The sequence below is a fragment of the Rhinolophus sinicus genome, linkage group LG11, assembly GCF_036562045.2.
Source record: "Rhinolophus sinicus isolate RSC01 linkage group LG11, ASM3656204v1, whole genome shotgun sequence".
Taxonomy (NCBI): domain Eukaryota; kingdom Metazoa; phylum Chordata; class Mammalia; order Chiroptera; family Rhinolophidae; genus Rhinolophus; species Rhinolophus sinicus.
This window is the reverse complement of record NC_133760.1, coordinates 59,118,576-59,143,236: the sequence shown is the minus strand read 5'-3', so window position 1 is coordinate 59,143,236 and position 24,661 is coordinate 59,118,576. Positions and strand designations below refer to the sequence as shown.

Genomic DNA, 24,661 nt, shown 5'->3' with positions numbered 1-24,661 from the left:
GGGCCCAGGCAAAGCCACCCCTCCCCATCCAGGCTAAGACGTTGTACAACATTTCTTTGTGAATGCATCCAGTTATGTTGTATCAGACCATGACATTCACCTCATTTCAGAGAGTCCTTGAATGTCAGAACTAGAAGGAAACTAGACATCCCCCAGCCTGACATTCTTATTTTAGAGATAAGGAAAAAGCCCTGATGTGTTACTTGTTCACGATCACACACGAGTATGGAACCTAGCTGGGAATAAAAATGATCTTAATCTCTAGTCTGTCCGTCTTTCTCCCTCTCTTTGATTTACCTGACACATCACAGACTGGGTAAACATCTTCTTATTTGAAAACAGAATGAATGAATAAGGTCTGGCTTAGGGATTATATTTACAGTCGTGAGTTGGCTAATTTTGTGCATGAGCAGCAAGCTGTGCTTTTAAAGAGCGCCCCACTCTGGGGGCCTGTTGCACAGCAGCGGGCATGTGTCGACAATATTGCGCTGTATGTTCACGTGGAGATGCTGGGAGGGTGGGTTTTATGTTACCTATTTTATTGCCACAATTTATAAAAGGCACTCTGGGTATAAATTTGGGAAACAAAAAAGAATGATTTATAATTAGCAGAGTTTGCTTATCAATTGGTACTTTTAAACTGTTGGGAAGGATCGTTGACACTTTGTGTTTTTGCTGTTGTTGGTAAGTTTATACTTGTTACATTTCCTTTATAAGCAGTTAAAAAATAAACTATGCTCGAGTTACCTTTAGTGAGTTGACATATCTGCTATTTTATGTGAGTGGAATCTGAATTTCAGAAGTTAGGAAATTATTATGTATAACTTGAGTTCTTTCTGTAATATTCCCATCAGTTGCTTATTCGGTTTCTCAGAGCATGCCACCAACTTCCACTTTAAACCAGCCTTGCAGACAGTTTCTGAAGTCTGCAGGCCAGCAGAACTGTGGACGGCTTCACAGGGGACCCGCGAGCCTTCCCAAGGCTACCAAATGTCAGAGAGGAGGTCTCTGAGGAGAGCAGTCAAAGGAACAGCGTATAGGGCTGATGGTTTTCAACTTTAAAACCCACCTCTAGCATGATTCGCCTTAGGCTAGATGGAATTTAATTAAAGCTGCCGCAAATATTAACAGTGGAAACAACTACCAATGAATGAGACAGTCTCCAATTTATAGACTTAAAGCCAGTCATGAATTGTCCTTTAGTTTTCCATTTTCGGAATAAACAATCACTATTTCTTTTCTACAGAATGGGTCTCTCTTCCATCCATGACCCGGAAGAGCCCAACTGGTCCTGGAACAGTCTTTGAGTTAATAATTCACTAGGTCAGACTGCTGCCAAAGCAATAATTTCTGAGTACTCTTGGATAATCTTGTAGATAAGCAAATGCCAGCAGGCATTTGTTGGTGGGGGTTATGAATCGCCACAGAGTGAAGGACCCCAAAACTATACAGAATACAAAAGGGAGGCGCCATGACATTTCCCCATGGTGGAAACAGCATTAGAGAACGGAAGAGCAGGCCTGTGGGGAAACGAGTCCTAGGAGTTTTCAACATGGCCCCGTCACCATTTGGATGTAGCCACCCCCAGAGAGCAAGTATGTGTGTGCAGTCTGTCGTCAACATGTGAATTACACGTCACACAGGCCCATGACAGGGAGCGGCACACGGCTGTATTTCTCTCACAAATACAAGCAGTATCACAGGCGGCGGGAAGCCGTCCCAGCCTCCATGGCCTGCCCTGGAGATAACCACGTTGTAGACAACATGACAGGCATGCTCTCTAATGCCAACACGAGCACAAACCTCGATGAAGGCGGCTAGAGGCGTGGGCCATAAAACTCACGGAAAAAGAGGAAAGAGAAGGAGAAAGATGGTGGAACAGGTCCTTCTGACAGAGGGCACGTGTGAAGGCAGGAGGTATAAATTAGCGTGGCAGGCAAAATGTATGTATGGAACGATCACCGTAACATTAAAAACATATCTAAACAAACACTGGCAGCAAGGTACATTTCCAGCAGGAGGAAGGTGGGTAACCAGGTTAGGGGCTGTACCCTAATGATGGGCATTACGTAATGTTAAAAACGACATTTTGACTCAGTGTAGCATAGCCAGCAGCCTCCTATCCAGGGGGCAGCCCCCCAAATCTGGGGTTTTCAGGGGATCACCCCTAGAGGTCAGCTAGACAAAGGTGGCCACGTGCCGGTTTGGAGGGCTGGCGCCTCTGGTTTACTTCAGTTGTGCAGAGTCCAAAGACAGGGCTGACTGCTGTGCTGACCCCGAGGGCAGGACCGAAGGGCGATGGCCCAGGAGAGGAGGGGAGGGACAGCTGGGACCTGGCCGTGGCCTACTAGGATTCTGCTTGGGTGGTGACGGCAAAGGGAGGCCCCGAGGGGCCCAGGACAGGCGCTCCCGCCCTCTCCTCTCTCTCTGAACACGCTCAGCTTGGGTTTGAGTGTCCCAGGCTCCCTCGGGAGTCTCCGAACGCTCCCCTTGTGCCTTCCTGTCAGAGTGCAAACTCCTGAGCACAGGAGATGCACTTTGCTCATCTCTGCAACTCCTGGGGCCAATTGGAAAACAGCTCGAATGTAAGGGTCTCCGTCAATTCTGGTTGAATTGAGTGAGAATGTGGAGGAACCTCTTTAGTACTGCTGCCAAAGCCTAAGAATCCTGTATACATTATTGGCCAGGCCATGTCGGGCTTCATTCAGTGCCACTGCATTGTGGGCGCCGTGACTTCACACACGGTAAAGCCCTTCACACACGGTAAACGCACAGAGCCGCAAACCAGTTAGAAGAGAACTCATAAACACAGACAATGGTTTGGTGGTTGCCAGAGGGTAAGTGGGGTGGGGGGTGGGGGGTGGGAGATGAGGGTAAAGGGGATCGAATATATGGTGATGGAAGGAGAACTGACTCTGGGTGGTGAACACACAATGGGATTTATAGATGATGTAATACAGAATTGTACACCTGAAATCTATGTAATTTTACTAACAATTGTCACGCCAATAAATTTAATTAAAAAAAAGAAAAAAAGAAGAGAACAGGACCGTGTGCGGACGCACATACAGAATTGCACAGCGCACATGCAGAGGCTGAGCACGGACACAAACATGACACTCGCTGGGACAGTTGTGTGGCTGGATGGGAAACAGGCTTCCAGGATAGGTTGGGAAGAGAGGTGGCCGGATAAGACAGGGAAGACGAAGAGGATGGTATGGCCGGCATAGCAACCATAAGAAGTGACTAAGTATTTTTGTCCACACTGAGTCCTTGACTCTCACCGCCTCCTGGGACCTCCCAAATTCTCCGACAGCAGTTTCTTCATTTGATATACCCTAATTAGGACCCAATTTTGAGATTCTAGACACTAAGTGTTCCTCAGACTCCCACACCTCCCTGAACCCACGAGTCCCAACAAGGTGTTGGCAAGCATACTGCCATCCCCTGGCAGGCCACAGAGGCTGTGCCCACCCCGTACCTTCAGAGGGAACTGCTGGGTGAGCTCTGGCACATAGGGGGCCCCGGCCTGCTTCCTGTGCAATGACACCACCACAAAGTACTCGAAGAGCTGCCTTTCCTGGAACTCGATGAGCTCCCGGGCCAGCGACGGGTATCTTGGGGCCTGCTTCAGGCGCGACTTCACACTGACCAGGCGCTGGCTGTGAGCTGGAGAGGGAAGGAAGGAGGAAGGAAGGAAGGGAGGAAGAGAGGGAGGGAGGGAGGAAGGGAAGGAGGAAGAGAGAGAGGGAGGGAGAGAGAGGGAGGGAAGGAGAGAGAGAGGGAGAGAGGGAGGGAAGGAGGGGAGAGGGAGGTAGGGAAGGAGGGAGTGAGGAAGGGAGAGAGGGAGGGAAGGAGAGAGGAAGCCTGAAAATGACTCATTTTCCAATGTGGAATTACACAGAGCTGTGACAGGTTATGTAACTCCCAGCTCAAAGTCCTTTTTCTAATCCTAAAAAAAGTGTTCCCACATTTAACAAATTAGTACAAACTCTTTATGTGAGGTCCTTGCCAAAATTCTGGGAGGAGCAGCATTCAATGGCTGCCAGGCTAACCAGGGTGCCGGGCCCTGGGATGTGTGGCTTCTGCCGCGCGTGGATTTGCTGTCAGGACTTGGGGCAGCGCCGCGAGTAATCCTTGGGTTCCTCTGTCAGATGGGGTGGGGACACTGGGTTCTCCCCTCACTCATTTCCTTCATCTTTCAGTTTGTGGGACGTGCCAGAACTCCAACCATAGAGCTTCTGGAGCTGGGAGCTTTGTAAACATCCACGCCACCCAGCTGGTGCAGACCGATCGGACTCAAGCGCTCCCATCCACCTTCTCTCCTGCCACGGTTCTGTGCTATGGAAACGGACCTGCCTTCTTCCAGAGCTGGGCCCGGGGGCAGCTGCGTGTTAGGGGCAGGGCCACTGCGCAGACAGGTCTGTCGTCTCACCCAGCAGCCCTGACTACAGCTTTCTTTGGTTTCCCCCTGGGGGCTGAGCAGGGAAAACTCATGGATGCCTGACCTAGATCTCCGAATTTAGATCCACAGGGAACAATTATTTCAAAGACTTCACATGACAAGAGCCCACCGTGTCTGGAGTCCCAGGCCAGCAGTGCTGACCCTTACACAGGTGTGCGAAACACCTGTGACACAACGGAAGGCCTGGGAGCAGGGGTCACGCAGCTGTAGCCACCTGAGGCTCTGGAGTGGAACAGCCCGTGCTGGCCGTGCTCGGGGCTGACCTACCCCTGAGCATGACTGTCCCCTCAGTCATGACCTGCCGACCAGCACGCAGGTGCCCTGTTCCTTCCCTCGCACTAAGCAGTGAGGGCCATCCCTGCGGCCGCCCGTCGCCCGCATGCACCCTGCCCAGCCACTGAGCTGCTCACCTTTCAGCTTCTCCTCGGTGTCACTGTCAGACTCACTGTTTTCATCCGTTACTAGACCAAAAAAAACGAAGAAAGAAAGTTGTAAATGTGAGCTTTCCTGATGCGGGAAACTTCATATGGGGCCGCACAAATCCAAGGTTTCCAGTTCAGATGGGTGCTTTTCTTTTTGTCTGTTTACATGTGATGGATGAACTATGTCTTTGTCCAATGAAATGTATTTCCAAACTTATCTGGCTTTCGCGCAGGTGGTGTGTGTACCAGATCATACAGCAGAAGACACGGGTGCCTTTTACACACGCTGAGCAAAGGAGATCGCTCCCAGGGTGAGGTCAGAGCATGATGCCCCGCCTCACTGGATGCAGGCCCAGGGAGAGAGGACCAGAGGACAGGCCACCAGGCTGAGCTCCTGGCTCTCTGACTGTCCCGGGAACAGTGGGAGACATTTACCAGGCACCAACTTCTGCTTGGTGAGCCAACCCCAACAGGAAGCCCCTTCTAAGCAGAATGTGTGTTTAGATGCTCGGGTCAGGGGATGGGGGCAGGGTCCTACCTTTTCCTGAGTTGCTCTCCGTTGACTGGGACAGTCTCTTCACCCGTTTCTTTCCTCTCCGGGCCTCATAAATGGCATTGATTCGCAACACCAGCTGCCAGACACCAGGGAAGAAATGCCAGTGTTAGCAGCCTCCTCCCCACGTACAGCTGGGATTCCTTTACTGCTCATTCTGTTCCAGGGGGCTGGAGGGCCAGGGGAAGGGGAAGGAAGGAAACATCTCCCACTGGCCCACTGGCGTCTTTTTTTTAAGGAGGGCGCCGCTCACAGTGGCCCATGCGGGGATCGAACCGGTAACCTGGAGGTTATCAGCACCACTCTCTAACCCACTGAGCTAACCAGCTGCCCACACGGGCGTCTTTCAATCATTCTTTTCTGCCAGGCAGGAACACGGCTGTGAAGAACACTAAAGGAAGCTGCCAGCCTCACTGATGCGTGAGCAGTGTTGTCTCAATATGCTAACCCACCGGCTGAGACAGAGCGAGACCATTCATTGGCTAATGGCGTTAGGGCTGCTCCCCTTCCAATACTGCAGTGTCACTGTGGTTTGGGGGAAAAGCATTTTGCCCCCAAAACGAAACAAGAAAAGGAAGAGACAGCAATAAAAAAGCTCCCAGGCCGGGCGCCTTCCGTGGGCTCCATTCCAGAGCACGTCTGAGCAGCCCGAGTGGGGAGGGAGCAGGGGCTACAGCGGACCTTCAGTCCTCACTTGTGCAGAGTAGCGAGTGCCATGTGCCCAGCACGCTTCCCTTCCTGCAGAGGACCTCTCCCTCCTGACTTGCTGGGCCTTTCATGCCCTCTCCTCCTGCTCAGAAGCCGAGCGCTCAAGTAGCATCACTACTTGGCAGCACGCTTGCCAGGCTGATTTGCAGAAGCTTCTCATGATCGAAACCCTGGGTCACTTCCCACCAGGCTGTATAGCATCACCGGTGACTTTCGGGAGTGGAAGGCTTCTGGGTTCTTCCAGGTCGGGAGAAGGGGAAGTCTACCCATGCAGAGTGGAAGCAAGCCCCCCAGTGGTTTTCAAGGGGCTGTTTGTAAGCTGACTTGAAAGTTTTACATTCTTTTATGCATGAAGAACAGGAGAGGGTGGGCGGCCAGGTGGGTGCAGTGGGCCAGCTGAGGCCAGTCCCCATCTCTGCCCTCCACTCCCTGAAACAGCTCCCCAGCTCTTTCCACCAGTCAGAGCACTGGCCTGTCCCCGGAGCAGGGTGGCTTACTCTCAAGGTCACCTTGGGGTAGGCCCGGGCTCCACCCCTCTAGTTCTGCAGAGTGCTACTGACACTGCCCTGTCATACCCTCAGCTCCTGAGGGGAGGTCCAGGCCCCGCCCTGCCCTCGCTCTTTGTCCCGAATCACGAATCTGACAGAATGACGTCTCTGCCTTCACCACAAATGCCTACTCTGCAGCAGTTCCTCATGTTTGCTCTTATGAACCAGCCACCTCCTGGAGAGCTCACCCCCCTGAACTGGCCTTCTCTTCTTCGCGTGCATGCTCTAACCATCGGAATACTAACACTAACCCATTTCCCACAACGAAGACACCATTAAATGAGTTGCTAGTATTATTCACAAGACCTGTCGATGGAAGACGGGATACACAAAACGTGGTACATACGCGTACATACAATGGAATATTATTCAGCCTTAAAAAAGGAAGGGAATTCTGACACACTCTCCATTAGTGACTCTTGAGGACATTGTGCTAAGTGAGATAAGACAGTCACGAAGGACAGATATTATATGGTTGTACTTATGTGCGGTACCCGGAGTGGGCAAATTCGACAGAAAGTAGAAGGTGGTTGCCAGAGCTGTGTGGAGGGGGGCGTGGGGAGTTAGGGTTTAACGGGTCAGAGTTTCAGTTTGGGCAGATGAGACGTTCTGCAGATGGATGGTGCAACTGTGAATGTACTTAATGCCACTGAACTATACACTTAAAACTGGTTAAAATGGTAAGTTTTATAATATGTGTATTTTACCACAATCTTAAAAATACAAATAAACAAATGAGTTGCTAGGTCAAATTGTGTTTTTTTTTTTGGAGAGAAGAAAAATTTTAAACCCACTCAAAATCTCCCCCAAAACATCCAAAAATAACTAGAAAGAAGAGCGTTATGATGTAGTTAACATCATTTCATCGACTCAGAATACAACGGACACAAGAATGCAAGCTCCAGGCAGGCGGGCAGCGATCTCTGTCATTTGGTTTATGCTGTAATGGTACTTTTATGAGATGGAACAGTGCCTGGCACACAGTGGGCACTCAATAAACACTTGTGGATTGTGAATTTGTTGACTGAATACAAAGCATCTACAACGTACAAGGGATTTTGCCAGGAGCTGTGAGAGAGAAAAAGATATATGGGACGAGCAACTGCTGTCGGAGTTTACAAGCTAACTGGGGCCAAGAGGCATTACTACCATGTAAGACAATTCGTGAGCGCTACGTGAGTGGTATAAATCATGGGACAGAGAAGGTTTATCTCACTTTAAATCAGGCTATGGAATAAGTGGAAGGCACAAATTCTTCAGTCAATAAATCTTTGTTCCTTTTCATTTAAAAATAATTTCCCCAGAGAGAAAAACTACTAACCATGTGTTCACATACTTGTACTTTAACAGGGAGACATGGGAGTGACTCTTTCCCTGCTGACAGAGTGGGGTCCATGTGTCAGGGGGAGGTCATTCAGCAAACCTCACACGGACAATACGCAATCCACGCTGCGCCCTGGGCCGCGTAAGGCAGAACCCGGAGAGCATGAAGGGAGGTGAGGCATGGCTTCTGCCCCGGCCCCCCTCTCTCTGCCGTCCATCGACAAAGCAAAGCAAGATGTGTCCCCCTGTTGCACTGAAACCCCTACCACCAGGCTGCATTTTAGATGCTCCCTCCACCACCTGATCCTAAGCACCCTTACCCTTCAGAATGCACGGTGACCCAACGTCCTTAGAATAAGAACGTTTGGGGGCAGAGGTTGTAGGGGTGAAATTATGGTTCAAAACAGTAGTTAACCAAACTGTGCCAGCAGGGGCCAGCTTGGGAAGATGGCCATTGACTTTCTTTCAGGTCAATGGCTCACTTTGAGAAATCTGATGAAACCCATCGACAGTCCCCAGTCCCGTCCCCCATCCCTCAAAACTCACCCACACACAGTTTTACACAATTGTATGGGTTCTGTGACCCCCCGCAGGCCCATCCACAGACTCAAAAATTAAGAATCCCTGTTCTGAAAGTTCCTGTGGAAAGTTGGGACCAAAATGGCCAATGAAGAGTGAACAGCACTGAACCAAAGGAAACTGAATCAACAGCAGAAGCATTAGGGTGTAAATCCACAGCATTGGGTGTGTTGTACCCTTTGGACTGAAAAGAGCCAGCAAAGAAGTAGTTCTGACAAGTGCTGCCTCAGAGCCTGGCGGAGGGAGCTCTGCTTTCTCGGGCCACGAAGGAGCAGGAGGCGGCTTTTGAGGCTGGGCCTTGGGAACGCTGCCTCAGGCCAGAAGAGGAGCCAGGGCTGGGAGCAGGCTGGTTCAGAGGAAGGCTACAGGACCACAAGAATCATTACGGCGAAGGCCCAGACATCGGAGCCTGCTGGCTTCATCGTGTCCACCTGGCCTGTGATGGAGCAGGGAGAAGAGGTCCCAGGGACTGCCCCCTGCCCAGGTTGGTCTGCAGCCTTCCTTGGCAGGAAAGCGGGGCAGGCTGCATACCTGCACATGAAGCTTATTGCGAGCCTTACCTTGGGTATCTTTCTCTTCTTCCGGCCATTCTGCAGCTCTCCAATGTTAAAGAAAGTGTCGTCAGGGCTGCTGGGGGTGGAGGGGGGGCTGAGTTTGGAAGGGGACCCAGCTCCATCACGACTCAGCTTCCTAGTGTCCAGCAGTTTGAAGTTCCTCCTCTCTGAATTTTGCCGGAAAAAAGCAGGTTTGGATAAGGATGGCTGTGAGGGGAAAGCAGAAAAGTAGGATAAATAAATACAGAAGGGACACACTGGGAGATAAGTGGTGATGGAGAACTCTTGAGATAGAGGAAGGAAGCTGGGTACCAGGGAACACTGAATTTGTCTATGCTAACAAGCGATCAATAAACACTTGTCATCCAATGGTAGAAAATTAGCAGGTAAAGGATGCAGACTTAACTCAGTCTCTCCTTTTAGACAAGTGGGAACTCACCTGGCTCAATCCCTTACCTTTACAGGTGAGGCCTTCTGACAATCCAAGACACAATGTACTGGGAATTATAAGACCTAAGCCTAACTTTGACCCTGCCTTCTTAAAGACCAAATTCAATCTGCAGTGAAATCCAAGGAAATGGCCCCAATTCTTTCACTGCCCTGGAATCACTTATCAAATTGTTGGCAAAAAAAGCAGGTATCTGTTTTCCTAAGAGATTTAGACGGTGATAGCGTTTGCTCAAAGATCTGACTTATGAAAAGATCTAAGAGGAAAGGAGACAGAAAGGAATCAAAACACAACTTTCTAAAGGGTGTTGAGGGAGCCGGTGGAGGTTGCGTGTGGGCTGCGTCACCCTCCTGGAGAAAGGGGTCCCGGTGTGTCCCTGAGCACCCAACATAAGCCACCAAATGTCCAGGGAGAGTTCATGAGGGGGTGGAATGTCCGTAGCAACTTAACTGGTAAAAAGAGGGCTTAGTGGGCTGCGAAGAGAGCAGTAGCAAGTACACAGCACCACCTGGGAAGAGGCACAGAGGCGAGAAGCAGCAAATCAGGCTGAAGAGCGTGTCCATGGCTGAAAGTGACGGAAGAGCTGATACAACAGTGAAGACATTGACTTCTCCGTGGAAGAGACGAGACACCAGTGAAGACATCAAGCTGCCTGGGAAGGCCTTTGGAAGACAGGCGTACATTTTGGACTTAGCCCGGCCAGCAAGCTTTGCCTTAAAGGCCAGACAGTAACCATTTTAGGCTACGTGGGCCATACTGTCTCATCACAACCACTCAACTCTGCAGCCACAGACAATATGTAAATGAGTCAGCATGGCTGTGTTCCAATAAAACTTTATTTACAAAACCAGACGACCAGCAGTAGTTTGCCAAACTTGAACTACAGTATAAAAGGTCATTCACTAGAGGTCCCTAAGGACGATTGTGTCAGAGGTGGTCCAGAGAAGATTCCAGCTTTTGATCTGATCGGAGGGCCTCCCACCAAATGTCCTAATGATGACACGCCCAATCCCTGTGTCTCTATGGAGCGGCCTCACAGAGGCCCTCGCTCCATCACAGAGGCACAAAGTTCTCCCTGATCCCACAGGCTTCGGATTCACAACGGACTCAACAGAAGATCTGCAGAGTCCAAAAGGGAATAGCAGACAGGGACCCTCTTTTGAAACCTCTTGAGTTATTTCAAGAGACCAAGTATCATGGTCTCTGGCCAGGGGGCATCTTGGTGGAGAGGAGGGGGCTGCAGGGAAGCTGTGTGCCTCCACAGGGGAGTTGACCTGGACTCAAGCCCAGGTTCAGTCACCCTGCTTGTCTGTGAACGTGCCTAATGGTTTAACTCCTTCCTGTTCTCTACTGTCCCTGTCTTAGTGCCTTAGGAGCCACCAATAGCAGGTCCTTGATATAAAATATCCCATCTCCTCCTTACCGCTATTGCGACCTCATTCTGATTCTCTTTCACAGAGGCCACCCCCAGAAGTACTCAGATGCCTTTCACACAAATAAACACATTTGTTCATAGAGGCCCACAGGTACACGTATTTACATGCATGCACAGACACTCCCTTAAGTATACATACACAGAAACACAGGAAGACATACATGCACATGACAACAATTGGGACTTTACACTAATGGAATGTAATAACATTACATTAAAATGATGGAATACTATTCAGGCAATAAAAATTGTTTTTAAAAAGAAATTAATAACATGGGAAATACTAAGATAAATATGTATAAAAGAGCAGCAAAGCTGTTTATACAGTATAATCCATATAATCCCAAATATTTTTTAATGAGCGAACACACACACACACACTCACATGCACACACAGAGTGCAAGACAGCCTGGAAGGAAATAAAAGTGTTAACAGTGGTTATCTCTGGGTGTTGGGATTACATGTAATTTTTTAGAAGACCTGTTACACACACACACCCAACAAACACAAGACACACACACACACACACACACACACACTCTATTATAGGAAAAAAGAAAATACAGGCGAGCAGGACCTTGCACTGTGTGTTTGCAAGTGTTAGTGTCTGCCCCCAGCTGCACCTCTGCTCCTTTCTGAGGCAGGTCTGTCCCCCTGACCCTCCCCTCTCTACTGGGACTAGGCACAATCTAATTAAGTGAAAATCCCCAAAGGAGTCTTACGGCCTCTCTATGGCTGGTACAGGAGGTCACTACAGAGGGATTGCTTCTGCAAGTTCGAAGGTCCCAGATGTAGCCCAGATGTGGCAGATGCTCTGTGAGTATTTGAGGAGCTACATGGAGGAAGTGGGGAAGTCTGCAACTGCCCCCCAGAATGGGGGCACAAAGCAGACAGCAGACAAGGGAGAGCAGAGGAATGAGCCCCCACACAGCCTGCGGCATCATGGCTGAGTCACGTGCCTGGACAACAGGGTTATCTTTCTGTGGGACAGCCACCTCTGGACTCCGGGTTCTCTTGTTTAACTAGTTTGGGGACAGAAGACCTAGGTTTCTTCTAGCCCAGCAGGAAGGGGAAGAAAGGGTTAACTAAGCCTTTGTGCCCTGGTGTTAGGGAGGCAGCTGCTCTGGGAGGGACGTTTTTCATGGTTCCTAAGAGGCGATGTAGTTCACTCCCCACAAAAAGTGGAGAATGGGGTAGAGCTGGGTAGGACGCCAAGGGGACAGACTGGGGGTGACAGCCTTTCCTTCCTCTAAGCCAGCCTTACCCACTGTGGGGAATGAAGACTTCCTACCCATTGAAGACATCCATATTCCAACGCAAACACAAACAACCCATTTCAAAGGCAAGTAGAAACTGTTTATGTTCAGCTGTCATGGATTAGTCACGATGACACTCCTGTCCACAGGGGTAGGAAAGAACAGCTAATTGGTTTGGGCACATTTTGGAGCAATTGCTTTGGGTCTGTGAGATCCCCCTTCATGGCAGGTTCTCCCTCAGCTTTCTCCAGGAAGACTGGTGACCACGATGCCCCAAGGCCTCATGTGCAGACCCCACCCACCCGCCTGCCAGCCATGCCGACCTCCAGCGGAGCCCAGAGAGGACAATGGCTTCTTAGGTTCCTTTGAATGAGCTTTAAACTGACACTTGCAGCTGGTTTTGGTCTTCCTTAGTTGAATGCCTTCAACACCTGAACACTGTATAACAACTATTTATGGGAGACACAAAGAAACAGAATATATATATTTTCTGACCTTGAGGAATTGCAATCTAGCTGGGGAGATGTTTTTAAGATCTATTATATGACTTAAATAAGAATTCAAATCATCAAAGTAAGCGATGTCACAAGGCAGTATATACTATGTGGTGTGAAACGAGTGCTTTAGCCCACTGAGTGCTACAGGCAAGCAGAGGAGAAGTCCCCAGGGCCTGGGACGGCCTGGAAGCTTCCAGAGGGAAGCATGATTGCAGAGAGCCTAAAGGATGGGGGGAGAGAGGTCCAGGAAAGCGCCAAGGGCAGAGGTAGAAATGACCCAGCACACGGGTGGGCAGATTACGGCCTCTGGGCTACATCTGGCCCACCACCTATTTCTGTACAGGCCATCAGCTAAGAATAGTTTTATTTTTGTTTTTCTAAGGAGGACGCAGCTCACAGTGGCCCATGTGGGGATCGAACTGGCAACCTTGGTGGTATTAGCACCACGCTCTAACCAACTGAGCTAACTGGCCACCCCAACAATAGCTTCATTTTCAAATGGCTAAAAAAAATAGTATTTTATGGCAGGTAAAAATTATATAAAATTCAAAATACAGTTTCATTGAAACACAGCTGCACTCATTTGTTTGCATGTTGTCTATGGCAGCGCTAAGTAGTTACAATGCAGATGATATACTTACTCTCTGGCTCTTTAGAGAAAACGTTTGCCGAGCCTGGGTCTATAACGTCAGAGGGGCAGTCAGCAGGCTCTCGCTGGAGGGGAGCTTTTGGTATGTAGGGTCTGTGGGAAATCAGGCAGTACTGGGTGCCCAGGGACCCACTATGAAGGAAATGTAATGCTCTGCTAAGGGATATGAATTCGGTCCCATAGGCAATAGGCTGAAATTATCATGCACGCGAATATAGCTATATTACCTATATGTACATAATTCCGAAAGGTTCAAAAGGATATTCCGTAAAAAAAAGCCAGTCTTCTATCCTGACCTCCAGGCACTGAGACGATGGCACAGAGGTATTCACTTACTCATTCTTAGGTATCCTTACAGCACGGACATATATGAGCTTACACATAGGTATATGCTCTCATTAAAACCCCCCACACACGGTGGCATGCTCTAGAAACACTGTTTCTGCACCACGCCTTTCAGTTCTGTTTCGGCTTGTTTTGTGGCAGGACACTCTACTTCATGGCCGTGTAGTGCGGCTACACACTATCTTATTTACTCAGTGGGCAGGTTTCTGACCCAGAAGCTAAAGTGATACTTTAGGAAGCTTTGTTGAGCAGAGGGTTCCAGAACTAGAGGCAGGAAGGGTAGGCAGGCAGCTAATGAACAACTGTGGCAGCCTGGGGTGCAGGTGGCCTGGTGTTCCAGCATAACCCAGAGCTCCAGGCTGCTCAAGGTCACAGTGTTGGGGAGCCCTCACCCCCCAACACTCCCTTGGGGGCTCATACCTTGGTGGGCGTGTCAGGGATAGAAGAGGTGGGAGAACCAGGAAAGTTCAAGACGCATTTCTTCCCCAGGCAGCGACCATGTAATTCAACGTCCTCATAAGGGTTTTCCTTCATTGGCGGGTCTGTGGTCAAAAGTAATGGGTCAGGAACTGGGAACGTTGAGAAGTTTTTCTCATTGGATCAACCTAACATCCTGGCCTCTCCAGTGGGGATATCTGATGCATTGTTATCCAGTCACCCTTACTCTTTGTAATACACCCTGACTTTCACTGGGGTGACTCCCCACCTATCCTGTTCTTAGACGGAAGAGATTAACTCCACTCTGGCTTCAGGGTTTTAGGCAATCGGAGTTTCCCGGTCACTGCCTCAGTGACCAGTTCCAGGAAGGGCTCATGATCCGGCGTCTAAGCCAATCACACACGGCATGCCTGGCTCTGAAAGTGAGCGAGGGACCTAACCTGGTCTAGTCAGAGTGAACCTCGGGAACTTTGCTGGGACTTGCGAGTCATAGACTCTCCCTCCAGGGAGCTGAGGGCAGCCATCCTGGGGATCATGGATGACCCGCTGAGCATGGAACTAAGCTGAGATACGAGGAACAGGAAGACAAAGCCAGGTCTGGTCACATGAGCCAAAAAACTCCCTTTGTTGTTTCAGCTGGGTTTTCTGTTCCCCGTAACTGACCGCTTCCCTGCCAGGGACGCACTGCTAAGAGAAGTCCAGATCGCATCCCCGCTTTGGATCTGGGAAGCCTACCGATTTGGCAGGAACCCATCTCCAGCAGCGTGGACACAGAAATTCCAATAGTTTATGGTGCAGTTCCAACAGCTCAGCTAAGCACATGCCCTCCCTCCACGCTGATGCTTCCACCGACCACGGAGTTTCTTCTAGAAGTGACGAATACAATGTACGTATGCATGTGTACACCTGCACTACCCGCCCCTTGCATGGGGACACATACGGGTTTCTCCCCCTTAGCAGCTCGTTTCTCCACCCACCCCCAGCCCCACCCCCACCATCAAATGCTGGGCTGAGCTCACACCTCACTGAAGCTGTGATCCTCCCTGAAGACTATGTAACTCACCGAATTTAAAGGCCAACAAACTGAATCTGAGCTCTACTTTAGAATCTGAGAGAACTCTTCAGAGCTAGGCTAAAGTTACTTTTTCAGTTGGAGACATTCACGTTAGTCTGAATGTGGGTGCCCTGTGAACTGCCACCCTCCTGCAGCTTCAGGGGTAGGGCAGTCTTTAGTTTTCCTTCATTCCATAATCGCTACAGTTTACTGAGCATCGGTTATAAGCCAGGTACTTTACATCCCATCTCCTCTAGTCCTCAAACAGGCCTGTCCGGTGGGGCAGCGACCATCATCCTTGGCACACAGATGAGAGAACTGAGGGGTTCAGAGATGTTACGCCACCAGCTCAATGTCATACAGCTAATAAGCAGCAGAGCCAAGACTCAATCACGGACACTGGGTCTCAAATGCTTCCCGCAGCACCTCACTATCTCCTTGGCTGTTTATCACCAGCCCTTTCTCTCCCCTGCAGCCCCACTTTTTCTCACATATTCCGCCATGGGTCGCTCTTCTCACTGATGTGAGTACATATGTCTCCGAGTGTTTGTGTGTGTGTGTGTGTAGGGGGGTGGGGGGGGCACAAGCAGCCAGCCCCATGCCCTCTCCCCGCCTTCTCACAGGCAGACTCACGTCTGCACAGACACACGGGCCTCTTACCTAGGATGTCTTCATAGACGTTCTCCTCCGATAGAGTCCGTGTCAGCCCCAGCTTCGTCTGCGCGTACCAGTCCACCCTGCTGTTCTCACAGGAAGACTGCAGCAAGTCTTCAAACTCATAGGACTTTCTGGGTTGCACCAGGTGGGAGAAAAAAAAAAAAAAAGCAAGAACTTCAATCAAATTAGGCTGGTTCAGAGAACATACACCAAAAATGTTTTTTTCTTTCTTGCAAAAATTTCTATTACTGAAATCAACTCTGGTTTTTGTAAGAAGGTGTCAAAATCCTCAGATATGAGATGTTGCTTTTACTTGAAAGAATGTTAACGTTATTATGCCAAGTAAAGCTAGCAAAGTGTATATATGTATGTGTGTGTGAATATATATATATATATATATATATATATATATATATATATATATATATATACTTTTTTTTTCCAAGCAAACATACGCATGGAAATAAAAAAAGGGAAAGAAGTGAAATATACAGCTGCTATCTCAGGACTGAGGGGTGGCTCATGGCTTTCTTCACTTGTACCCTTCTGGACTTCCAGCTGTCCTACAGGGTTTGCAGAGCACACGCTAATAATCAGAAAGGAGAAGCGGGGCCAGTTCAGAGCAGACGAGAGGCCTGGATACCTCCTCCTTTCTCTCACCCAAGTTACCCGCAGAATGAAACCCAGAGGCCATGAGACACCCCACCTCGTGCCTCAGAGATCTGTGCAAACGTGGCCGAGTCTGTCTGTGGCCTGGCTCATCTATGGCTTTCCCCACCCCCACTCCACCCTACACCACACGCGTGGTCCCTGTTCTGACGCTGTTGATCATCATGTGAAATCCAGCCCAGCTCCACCTCTCTGTCACACACATCCACACACACACACAGCCTTGGGTTTCTATGATGTGTGTGACTTTACTGAACATTTGGAGGCCCTGAGATAGGTCATCTGTGAAACACAGGAAACATCAGCCACCGCTCAGGTTCACTCCACCTGCCCCGTTTCCTTCTCTCTCCCCTTATCCTTCTCCACAGTGACCAGAATTTCCCATCCCCAGCTGGAGCAGAACAGCCCGGCCCACTCAGGCACTGGAGGCTCACCTTCTACTTCCAAGCAGACGTGTCAGGAATTTCTGCTCGACACACTTGGTCCCCCCTTGAATGGAATTACATGAACACGCAGGACCTCCGTACTGACTAGGGAACCCCCCCATCTGGCCTTGACTTGGTCCTGGCCCTTCCCTCCTCCTTGCGTGGGGGCACAGCTCTTCATGGCTCAGGAGTCATGGCACTTCCCTCATGGTTTGTTCACACGTGTCTAGCACAGCGTTCCCGACATGCGAGACAGTAAACTGCAGCTGACTCCGTAGAAGGGTCTAGTGCCTCTGCTCCTTCACCCACACCTCCAATCTCTCTCTGGCCTCTGGGGAAAGTGCCCCACTGATGGCGCCAGGATTTAAACGCACCTGGATACACATCCAGGATCCTTCATTCACAAGCCTTTTCACCTTGGAGGGACCACTGCACTGGGCTGAAACTCAGTGTCCGTATTTGTAAAATGGTAATTATCTCATAGGATTGTCCAAAGAGCAGAAAAGAGAATACGTATAAAGTCCTTAGCACCTGACCCTCACTCAACAAATGTTAGCTATTACTATGACTGCCGTGGCACTTTAATTATTACACTTGTGCAGCAAAGGTTTTCCACCGAGCACTTGCTATGTGGGAAGCACTGTGCTTAGGGTTCCATAAATAGAGAGTGACTAAAATAGGATTCCTGCCTCGAAGAGCTTACATTCTAGGGAGGCAGTCAGACAGACACAGCCAGCCCCAACACAGACAGAACAAGCTGGTACAAGGCTGCCCCAACTCCACTCCCGCTCTCAGACACCACTTCCTGTGGCATCAGTGGCAGCCGCTGCTTCTTCCTCTTTCTGGACTGGGGGTGTTTCCGAAGGCTTTTCCTCTTCAGGCTTTACAGGTTAATATCTCCACATCTGAATTCATCACCCCTTACCTGCACCCCGCCCTCTCTCCTTTATGTACTTGAACTTAGGGCAGGAGCACCAAGAAGGGCCAAGCTGGAAGCTTCCAGGCTAGGTGTCTATGGTTTGTCTATGGTCTTGACTCAGGCGTCGAGGCTGAAACTGTCATCTATGCACCATGGTTCTGACTTAACAACAGAAGCTCAAGCCCAAAATGAGAGGCTACCAATCCGCGAGGCCCTTCGCCCTCCCCTTGAGGTGTCCAGCCAGGAGAGGACGGATCTAGCTTCAGAGTTCTAGTAGATGGGGTCACGGGGCGGGAAGCAGGTCTAGGCTGTTTTTCTAGGATGGGAATGGGAGGTTCTGTGAACCCACCTTGAACAATTCCTAGTCCAGGTTGCCATTAGCCCAGGCTGGCAGGAACCAGGCATCTGATCAGAGCCAGAGGGGTGGTGGTCTGTGGCCAGAGCAGAGTTAAGTAACTGGCCTGGAGTGCGCCCAGCTCCTGGGGTTCCCCCGGTGAGCTCATGAGATTATGTTACTAGAGTCTTCAGCAGCCATGCTTCTTAGATGTGGTAGGGAAGATGCAAACTCTTCAATGAGACCACAGACTCATTCATTCAACAACACTGATTGGGTACCAACTAAAGACTTTACTTGGATCAGCCCATTCAGACTTCACAACAACCTGGTGAAGAATTATTACTATTGTACACATTTTAGAGATGAGAAAACAGAGGCATAGTGAGGGCAGATAAATTGCTCCAGGTCACACTGGGAGAAAGTGCTGGACCAGGGAGTGCGGTTGGAGACTGGTGCTCTGAACAACACAGGCATTGGGCAGTGTGCGTAAATGAGGCAACGCAGGGGAAAAGCTGCAGTCACAGCCCGCAAATTAAAACAGGACGAGTTTCCAGAGTTTGCTGTTAGGGACTTGAACTAACTCAACACACAAAACCGTGTTACACGTTACTGCAAATTACCCAGCAAGCCGTCTATTTCCCTCATAATGTAAGTAAACTATGCTATTAAGAGAAGCTACAAACCCTCACAGAAAAAAGAGGGGACAGGCGGGGGTTGCGTCCCTGGGAGCTGGGCAGTTTCTGCCAGGAAGCCCCACTCCTGGCAGCAGAGGGACAGAGAGAGGTGGCCACTGCTTACAGGGAAAGCCTTGACTGTCTGGAATTCGAGCATGGCCCTGGCTAAGCTTGGCCTTTTCTTTGATTTCAGAAAGGGGCTGCAGCTATGCCTTGCTTTGCCACGGACAGAGTTCTGTAACTGTTTTTATTTTTTAAAAATCTCACTTGAGGTGACTATGAAGCAGTATCTGCATAGGCCAAATTTTAAAATGAAAATTCATTATAAAGTACTTATGAAATAATATCTGAATAGTTCAAATGTTTTAATGAACGCCCTAACAATACAGATGTTTGCATGCGATACGATCTCTGAGTCCCAGCGGATGGCTCACTTACGTAGAGCGTATGTAACACAATCCGGGTTATCTGCTGGGGTTTGTTGGGATGGGATTGGCCTGTATCCAAATAGCTGCTATCACACACCCTAGGATTTCAAGCCATAGTTTGAAAGTTTTTTTTTATGATCCCTCCGTATTTCCAAGGACGAGAGGCTACAACAAGAGTTCAGCCATAGTTGCCTTTAATTCCCAACACATAAAAGGTACCACCAGTCTAAACAGCATTAGAAGAGTGCAATTTTTTAAAATGACAAACTTCCTAAAAATCACCTGATTAGAAGTTGGTTATTCACATTGCAAAACTCTTCTTTAATTTGCAAAAGAATTCATCGTAAGGTTTCTTAAATAGCAGCTTCATTTCTGTATGAAAATGTTGGTTTTCAGGTAACTAATTCCTATGTAGGAAGCCTGAAAGACCAAGAAACTCTTAAATTAACATGAAGCCACGGTCCATACAAAATCAAGGCGAAATCAGAAATCTTTACAGACTCTGTTTCTAGACCAGTAGGAAAGAGTTCCAAATATAAAGTTTGATTTGTCATCATTATCTGTTGGTAACATCCTTGCAAGCAATGGCTTTACACAGTTCGTCCCAGGCACTATTTCTAATCTGCATAAATACCTCCAAGGACTGTGAATCCTCTGGTTCTGGGGCTCAGGTAGGTGCTTTGGCTCCCCAAAGAGGAAAAATATCACAAAACAAATCATCCAATTACTTAGAGAAGTCTTTTCTATACAAAGATTTAACTTGGGAAAAAAAAGGTTTAAAAACTTGACGTATGAACGAGAGAAAGGAAATTTCAAGAGGCTAATAATAACCACATCTCAATTGGCTTCTCTCTCATTTAAACATTCCCACATTCGTTCCACATCCGGCCCACCTGTTTAATAAGCGCCTTCCAAGGTCCCAATGAGCTCACAGCTGGTGATGCAAAGGCAGGAAATTTCCGCCTTCGGGGAGCCCACAGCCTGGTAAAGGGATGCAACCTCCTCTCAGGCCAAGTTTGCTTCCTGAGCACTCAAGTTATCATGTAATTTGGGTACTTCTGTTTTAGAAATCCTGGAATGATCCCACGGGTCCACTGGAGTTTTCTGAGGTGGGTTACAATTTATGTAATATCCAAATTTCAAAAACTAATGTCAAACACTGTGACTTCAAGTAGTATTTTGAATGTTATTTGTGACTTTTCCATATTTTTGTGAGTGAAATACTAACTTAAGAGGTCGTCCTGCATCTCCATTTGGATGACGCATAGGAATCTCAAAATTACAAATCCAAGATTGAATTCATAGTCTCACACCCCCTCCCCAATGAGGACCAGCGCTTCTTCCAGCGCTGCCATCTCAGCAAAGGCCATTACTATCCATCCGAATATTTATTTATGACTTACATCCTGTCCAAATCTCCGTCTCTCCTAATGCCCACTTCTAACCAATCAACAAGAGTGCTACCTGCAAAGGACTCCTGGAATCCACCCACTTCTCTCCATCCCCACCGCAGTCACACCACCAGGGAACCCCAATACCTCCTCGCTCGCCCTCTCACCCTCTCAACTACCCATGCTGCTGCTGGTACCCTTTCCCGTTTCCATGCTGCAGAGCAGGTCATGTCTCTGTCCTTAAAGCTTTTCACACGCTTCCGATTCCTCTTAGGTAACAGGCCCAACTCTGTGCCTGGTCCCCAGGGCTCGCCCAGAGCTTGGCTCCCGAAGACGTGTAGGCTCACGGCCTTCTTGAGCCGGCCGACGTCCGCTGCTGGCCTCCCTGCTCCAGAGCCTTCACCTGCTTTTCACTCAGACTGAGCCCCCAGCTCCCGGACTCCCCCTTGGGAACCCCAGGTCTCAGTCCAACTTCCCCTCCAGGCTGTCCCTGTTTCCATGACAGGCTAACAACTACCCCTGCTGAACATTTCCATAGCACCGAGGTGACATAACTAGTTGTGATTTTAAATATTCAGTTTTTAGACACAGTAGTTTGAGTTACCTCATGGATGTCATGTTAACTAAGATAGATTCATAACTACCGGGACAGACCCCAGCATGGCTGGGAAGTGAACTTTAGCCATTAAACTAATGAGAGCTGAGGGCTGCTGCCCAGCCAGAGAGCCATGGGGATCCCTATTAGTTCCACAGAAGATGGAAAGTACGCAGTCACTAACAGCGCAGTCTGATTTCACAGCCATATAATGACCGAGGCTTCACGTCCTCAGGAAGTTCTCAAAGTCTTATGCTAAAGCCCCAAGGAAAGGCTCAATCTACATAATGCCAAAACCATCAGTTGAACAAACTTTGGTCAATGTAGTTATTTGAGTTCATAAAGATCTAAACACTCTGTCATATGAGCAAATTAAACTAAAATAAAAAACCTGTATTCAAGTTAAATCCTTTTGGGTGGATGGGTACATGTGATTCAGGATGTTGCTTATACTTAAAAAAATAGCAACTTTCCTTGTTAAATGTCGGCCTTCAGGCATTCCTGCCAAAGTTATTAAATGCAGGCCATAAAACATACATAACCAAGTTAATGCTGCTGTAGGAACCTTATCTTTGGAATTTCCTGACATTTGAGGGTCTCTCATTTTCCATTTTAGGATTGAAGGCCTAAGTCCTTGCATTTAATTTCCTGGGGCTTTAGAGAAATGAAGAAAGAAGAGAGAAGAAAGGGAAGAAAGAAGGGAAGGAGAAAAGGAGGAAGGGGAAAGAAAAGGGAAGGCAAAAATAAGAAGAGAGAAAGAAAACTACATTTTTTCAAAATGAGTATCTGAATTCACTGGTTTGGCTGTTGCCGAGGTGGACTAATCGGCCTATGAAAATAAGCTGAATACATTCTCTAATGCACACAGCCTGGCTGTGTAATTCTAAACCTTCATAACCTCAAAATCCTTAATCATTTCTTTCTTCAATCTTGGCTTGGCTTTCCTGCCTCGGAGAGGGCGGTAAGTGTGCCAAATTCAGAACTGAGCTTTTTATTTTTTATTTTTTATTCCTTTTTTTTTTTTTTTAAGAGATAGGACCACTAGAAAGAGCTCACTTTATTTTTTAAAAGCAGAAAGTGAACATCTTGCCCTAATTACCCACATTGTACTATTTTAAACAAAACAAAAAATCCAAAGCCCAAATTCTTAAAACACAGCTGATGCAACCATATTCAAACTGGCCAAGAAAAATTTCATCTTTGGACTGAAACTAAGTAACTTTAGCTGGTTTTAAAGAAAATGCTGGAAGACTGAAAAAAGCAGATGGTAGCTAAGGGAGAAAAGATAATGGGAATAACTATTCACCAGGTTGATCTGTCTGCCCAGTGATGACACAGATGAAAGACTCCAAGTTCCCAGAATCCACCTGCCCTTGGGAGGGTGGGCTTCTTTGGAGGAACAGCCCAGAAAGGGCATGGAAGGGCTACAGTTAGGAAGCACGGGGGACAGGAGCAAAAAGCCACCAGAGTATGTGGGGCCCTGGGCTTGGCACTTGTTTGGGAAAGGATGCAGGACTGGAGATGGATTCCAACTTTCTCAGAACGTGAGGAAGGAATTCTCGAAATTCTTCTGTAGATCTCGTTGATACCAAAGCCTGATAAAGATAGTACAATAAATGCCACGTCTAGATCAGTCCCATTTATGGAATACTGAGACAAAAATCTTAAAAGATCAGCAAACAGAATTTAGTAGGACATTAAAAGAATAATAAAACAGAACCGAATGTGAGTTCACCCCAAAAATGTAAGGATGGATTAATATTAGGGTAGAAATTCACTATTAATAGGTCAAAGGAGAACCACAGGATTGCATCAAGTTGCCAAAAAGTAATTTGACAAAATCTAATATCCAATCCTAATTTTTAAAACTCATAGTAAAATAAGAAATAAATATAAATGAACACTACCTTGATAACATTAAAATATATCTCAGACAAGGGTGCTTAAAGACTGAGACACAGAAACATTACCATTAAAGTTAGGGGAGAGATAAGGCTGCCTACCGCTCTCTGCCCTATTATTTAACACTGTTCTGAAAGTATTATCCAGTGCAATTCAGCCAGAGAAAGAATTAGAAGGTATACATTAAAAAGAAAAAGGTAAAACAAGAATTCTTTGCAGACAACATGATTATATACTTAGAAAAGTCCAAGAGAATCAACTGACTAATATTAGAAACAATAAGAAATTTCTCTAAGGTGTCTTTTAAAAGAATAATAGAAAAAAAAATAGCTTTCTTAAATACAAAGACCAAGTAATGAGAAAAGAGAAGACATTAACAATGGCAACAAAATATAAAATACTTAGGGATAAACTTAGCAAATGCATAGAAATCCAATTAAAAAACTAACATATATTCTGTGTGTGTGAAATTTGCTAGTGATATACAAAACATTTAGAAAACTACATGCAAGAACGGTCAAGACATTTTTGAAAAAGGAGAATAAGGAAATAAGAGGTTTATAATTGTTAAATAGGAGACCAAATGGTCATTGTCATATGACATGATAGTATATGCAGGATGTCCAAGAGGACCAACTATTAGCAACAATAAGAAATTTTCGCAAGGACAACTAGATATTAAAACACATTTTGAAGTTAAAATAATGAAAACAACTTGGTACTGGAAAAGAAATACACACCCTAATTAATTAAACTAAAGAGAGCCCGAAAAACAAAACCAAACCCAGTTAACATTTATTGAGCATTTACTATATCCCAGGCTCTGTTTTAACTTATGGTTTATACATATTTATTCAAATAATCTTCACAACAAACCTATAAAGTGGTTACTATGATTATCACTGTTTTACAGATAAGTAAAATGAGGCCAAATTTAGTAGCTTGTCCAATGTCACACAGCTAATAAGTAGCAGATTTAGTAACTACTCTGGCTCTGGAGCGTTCTTTAATGCTACATACTGCTCATCACAGCATTATTTGTAAACTGGAAACAACCTAAGTGTCCATCAGTAGGGGACTAGCTAAATAAAATATGGTTTAGCCACATGATATAAGGAATGTTAAAAAAAAAAAAAAAGGTGGGGAAGAAAAAAGGAAGCTAGTAACATTGAAACATTTTAATGATATCCCAAGTAAAAAAAAGACTATCACGATTTAATTTTTAAAAGCATATAATTTTTATATACTATAAATATACATATATAAAATTTTAGAATATATAAATCTTCTTCCCCTGGAAGAGAAAATCAGAAATTATATTCTTTGCAGCCAAAAGAATCCTACATGACAGACTATGGTGAGTGGGGGAGTGACATGGCCTAATTTATA

General features: G+C 47.2%; 1 protein-coding gene across 2 annotated transcripts in view; it reads right to left on the bottom strand.

The window, feature by feature from the left end:
* DENND2A (DENN domain containing 2A) overlaps window positions 1-24,661 on the bottom strand; it is an 80,033-nt gene that overhangs the window by 26,907 nt on the left and 28,465 nt on the right. For both annotated transcript variants that reach the window (XM_074315269.1, XM_074315270.1), the window contains 6 exons: window positions 15,936-16,063; window positions 14,204-14,325; window positions 9,159-9,359; window positions 5,426-5,519; window positions 4,876-4,926; window positions 3,482-3,669 (listed from right to left, as the gene is read on the bottom strand). In XM_074315269.1, coding sequence (XP_074171370.1) covers window positions 3,482-3,669; window positions 4,876-4,926; window positions 5,426-5,519; window positions 9,159-9,359; window positions 14,204-14,325; window positions 15,936-16,063 — 784 coding nt within the window. The remainder of the gene's footprint in view (window positions 1-3,481; window positions 3,670-4,875; window positions 4,927-5,425; window positions 5,520-9,158; window positions 9,360-14,203; window positions 14,326-15,935; window positions 16,064-24,661) is intronic.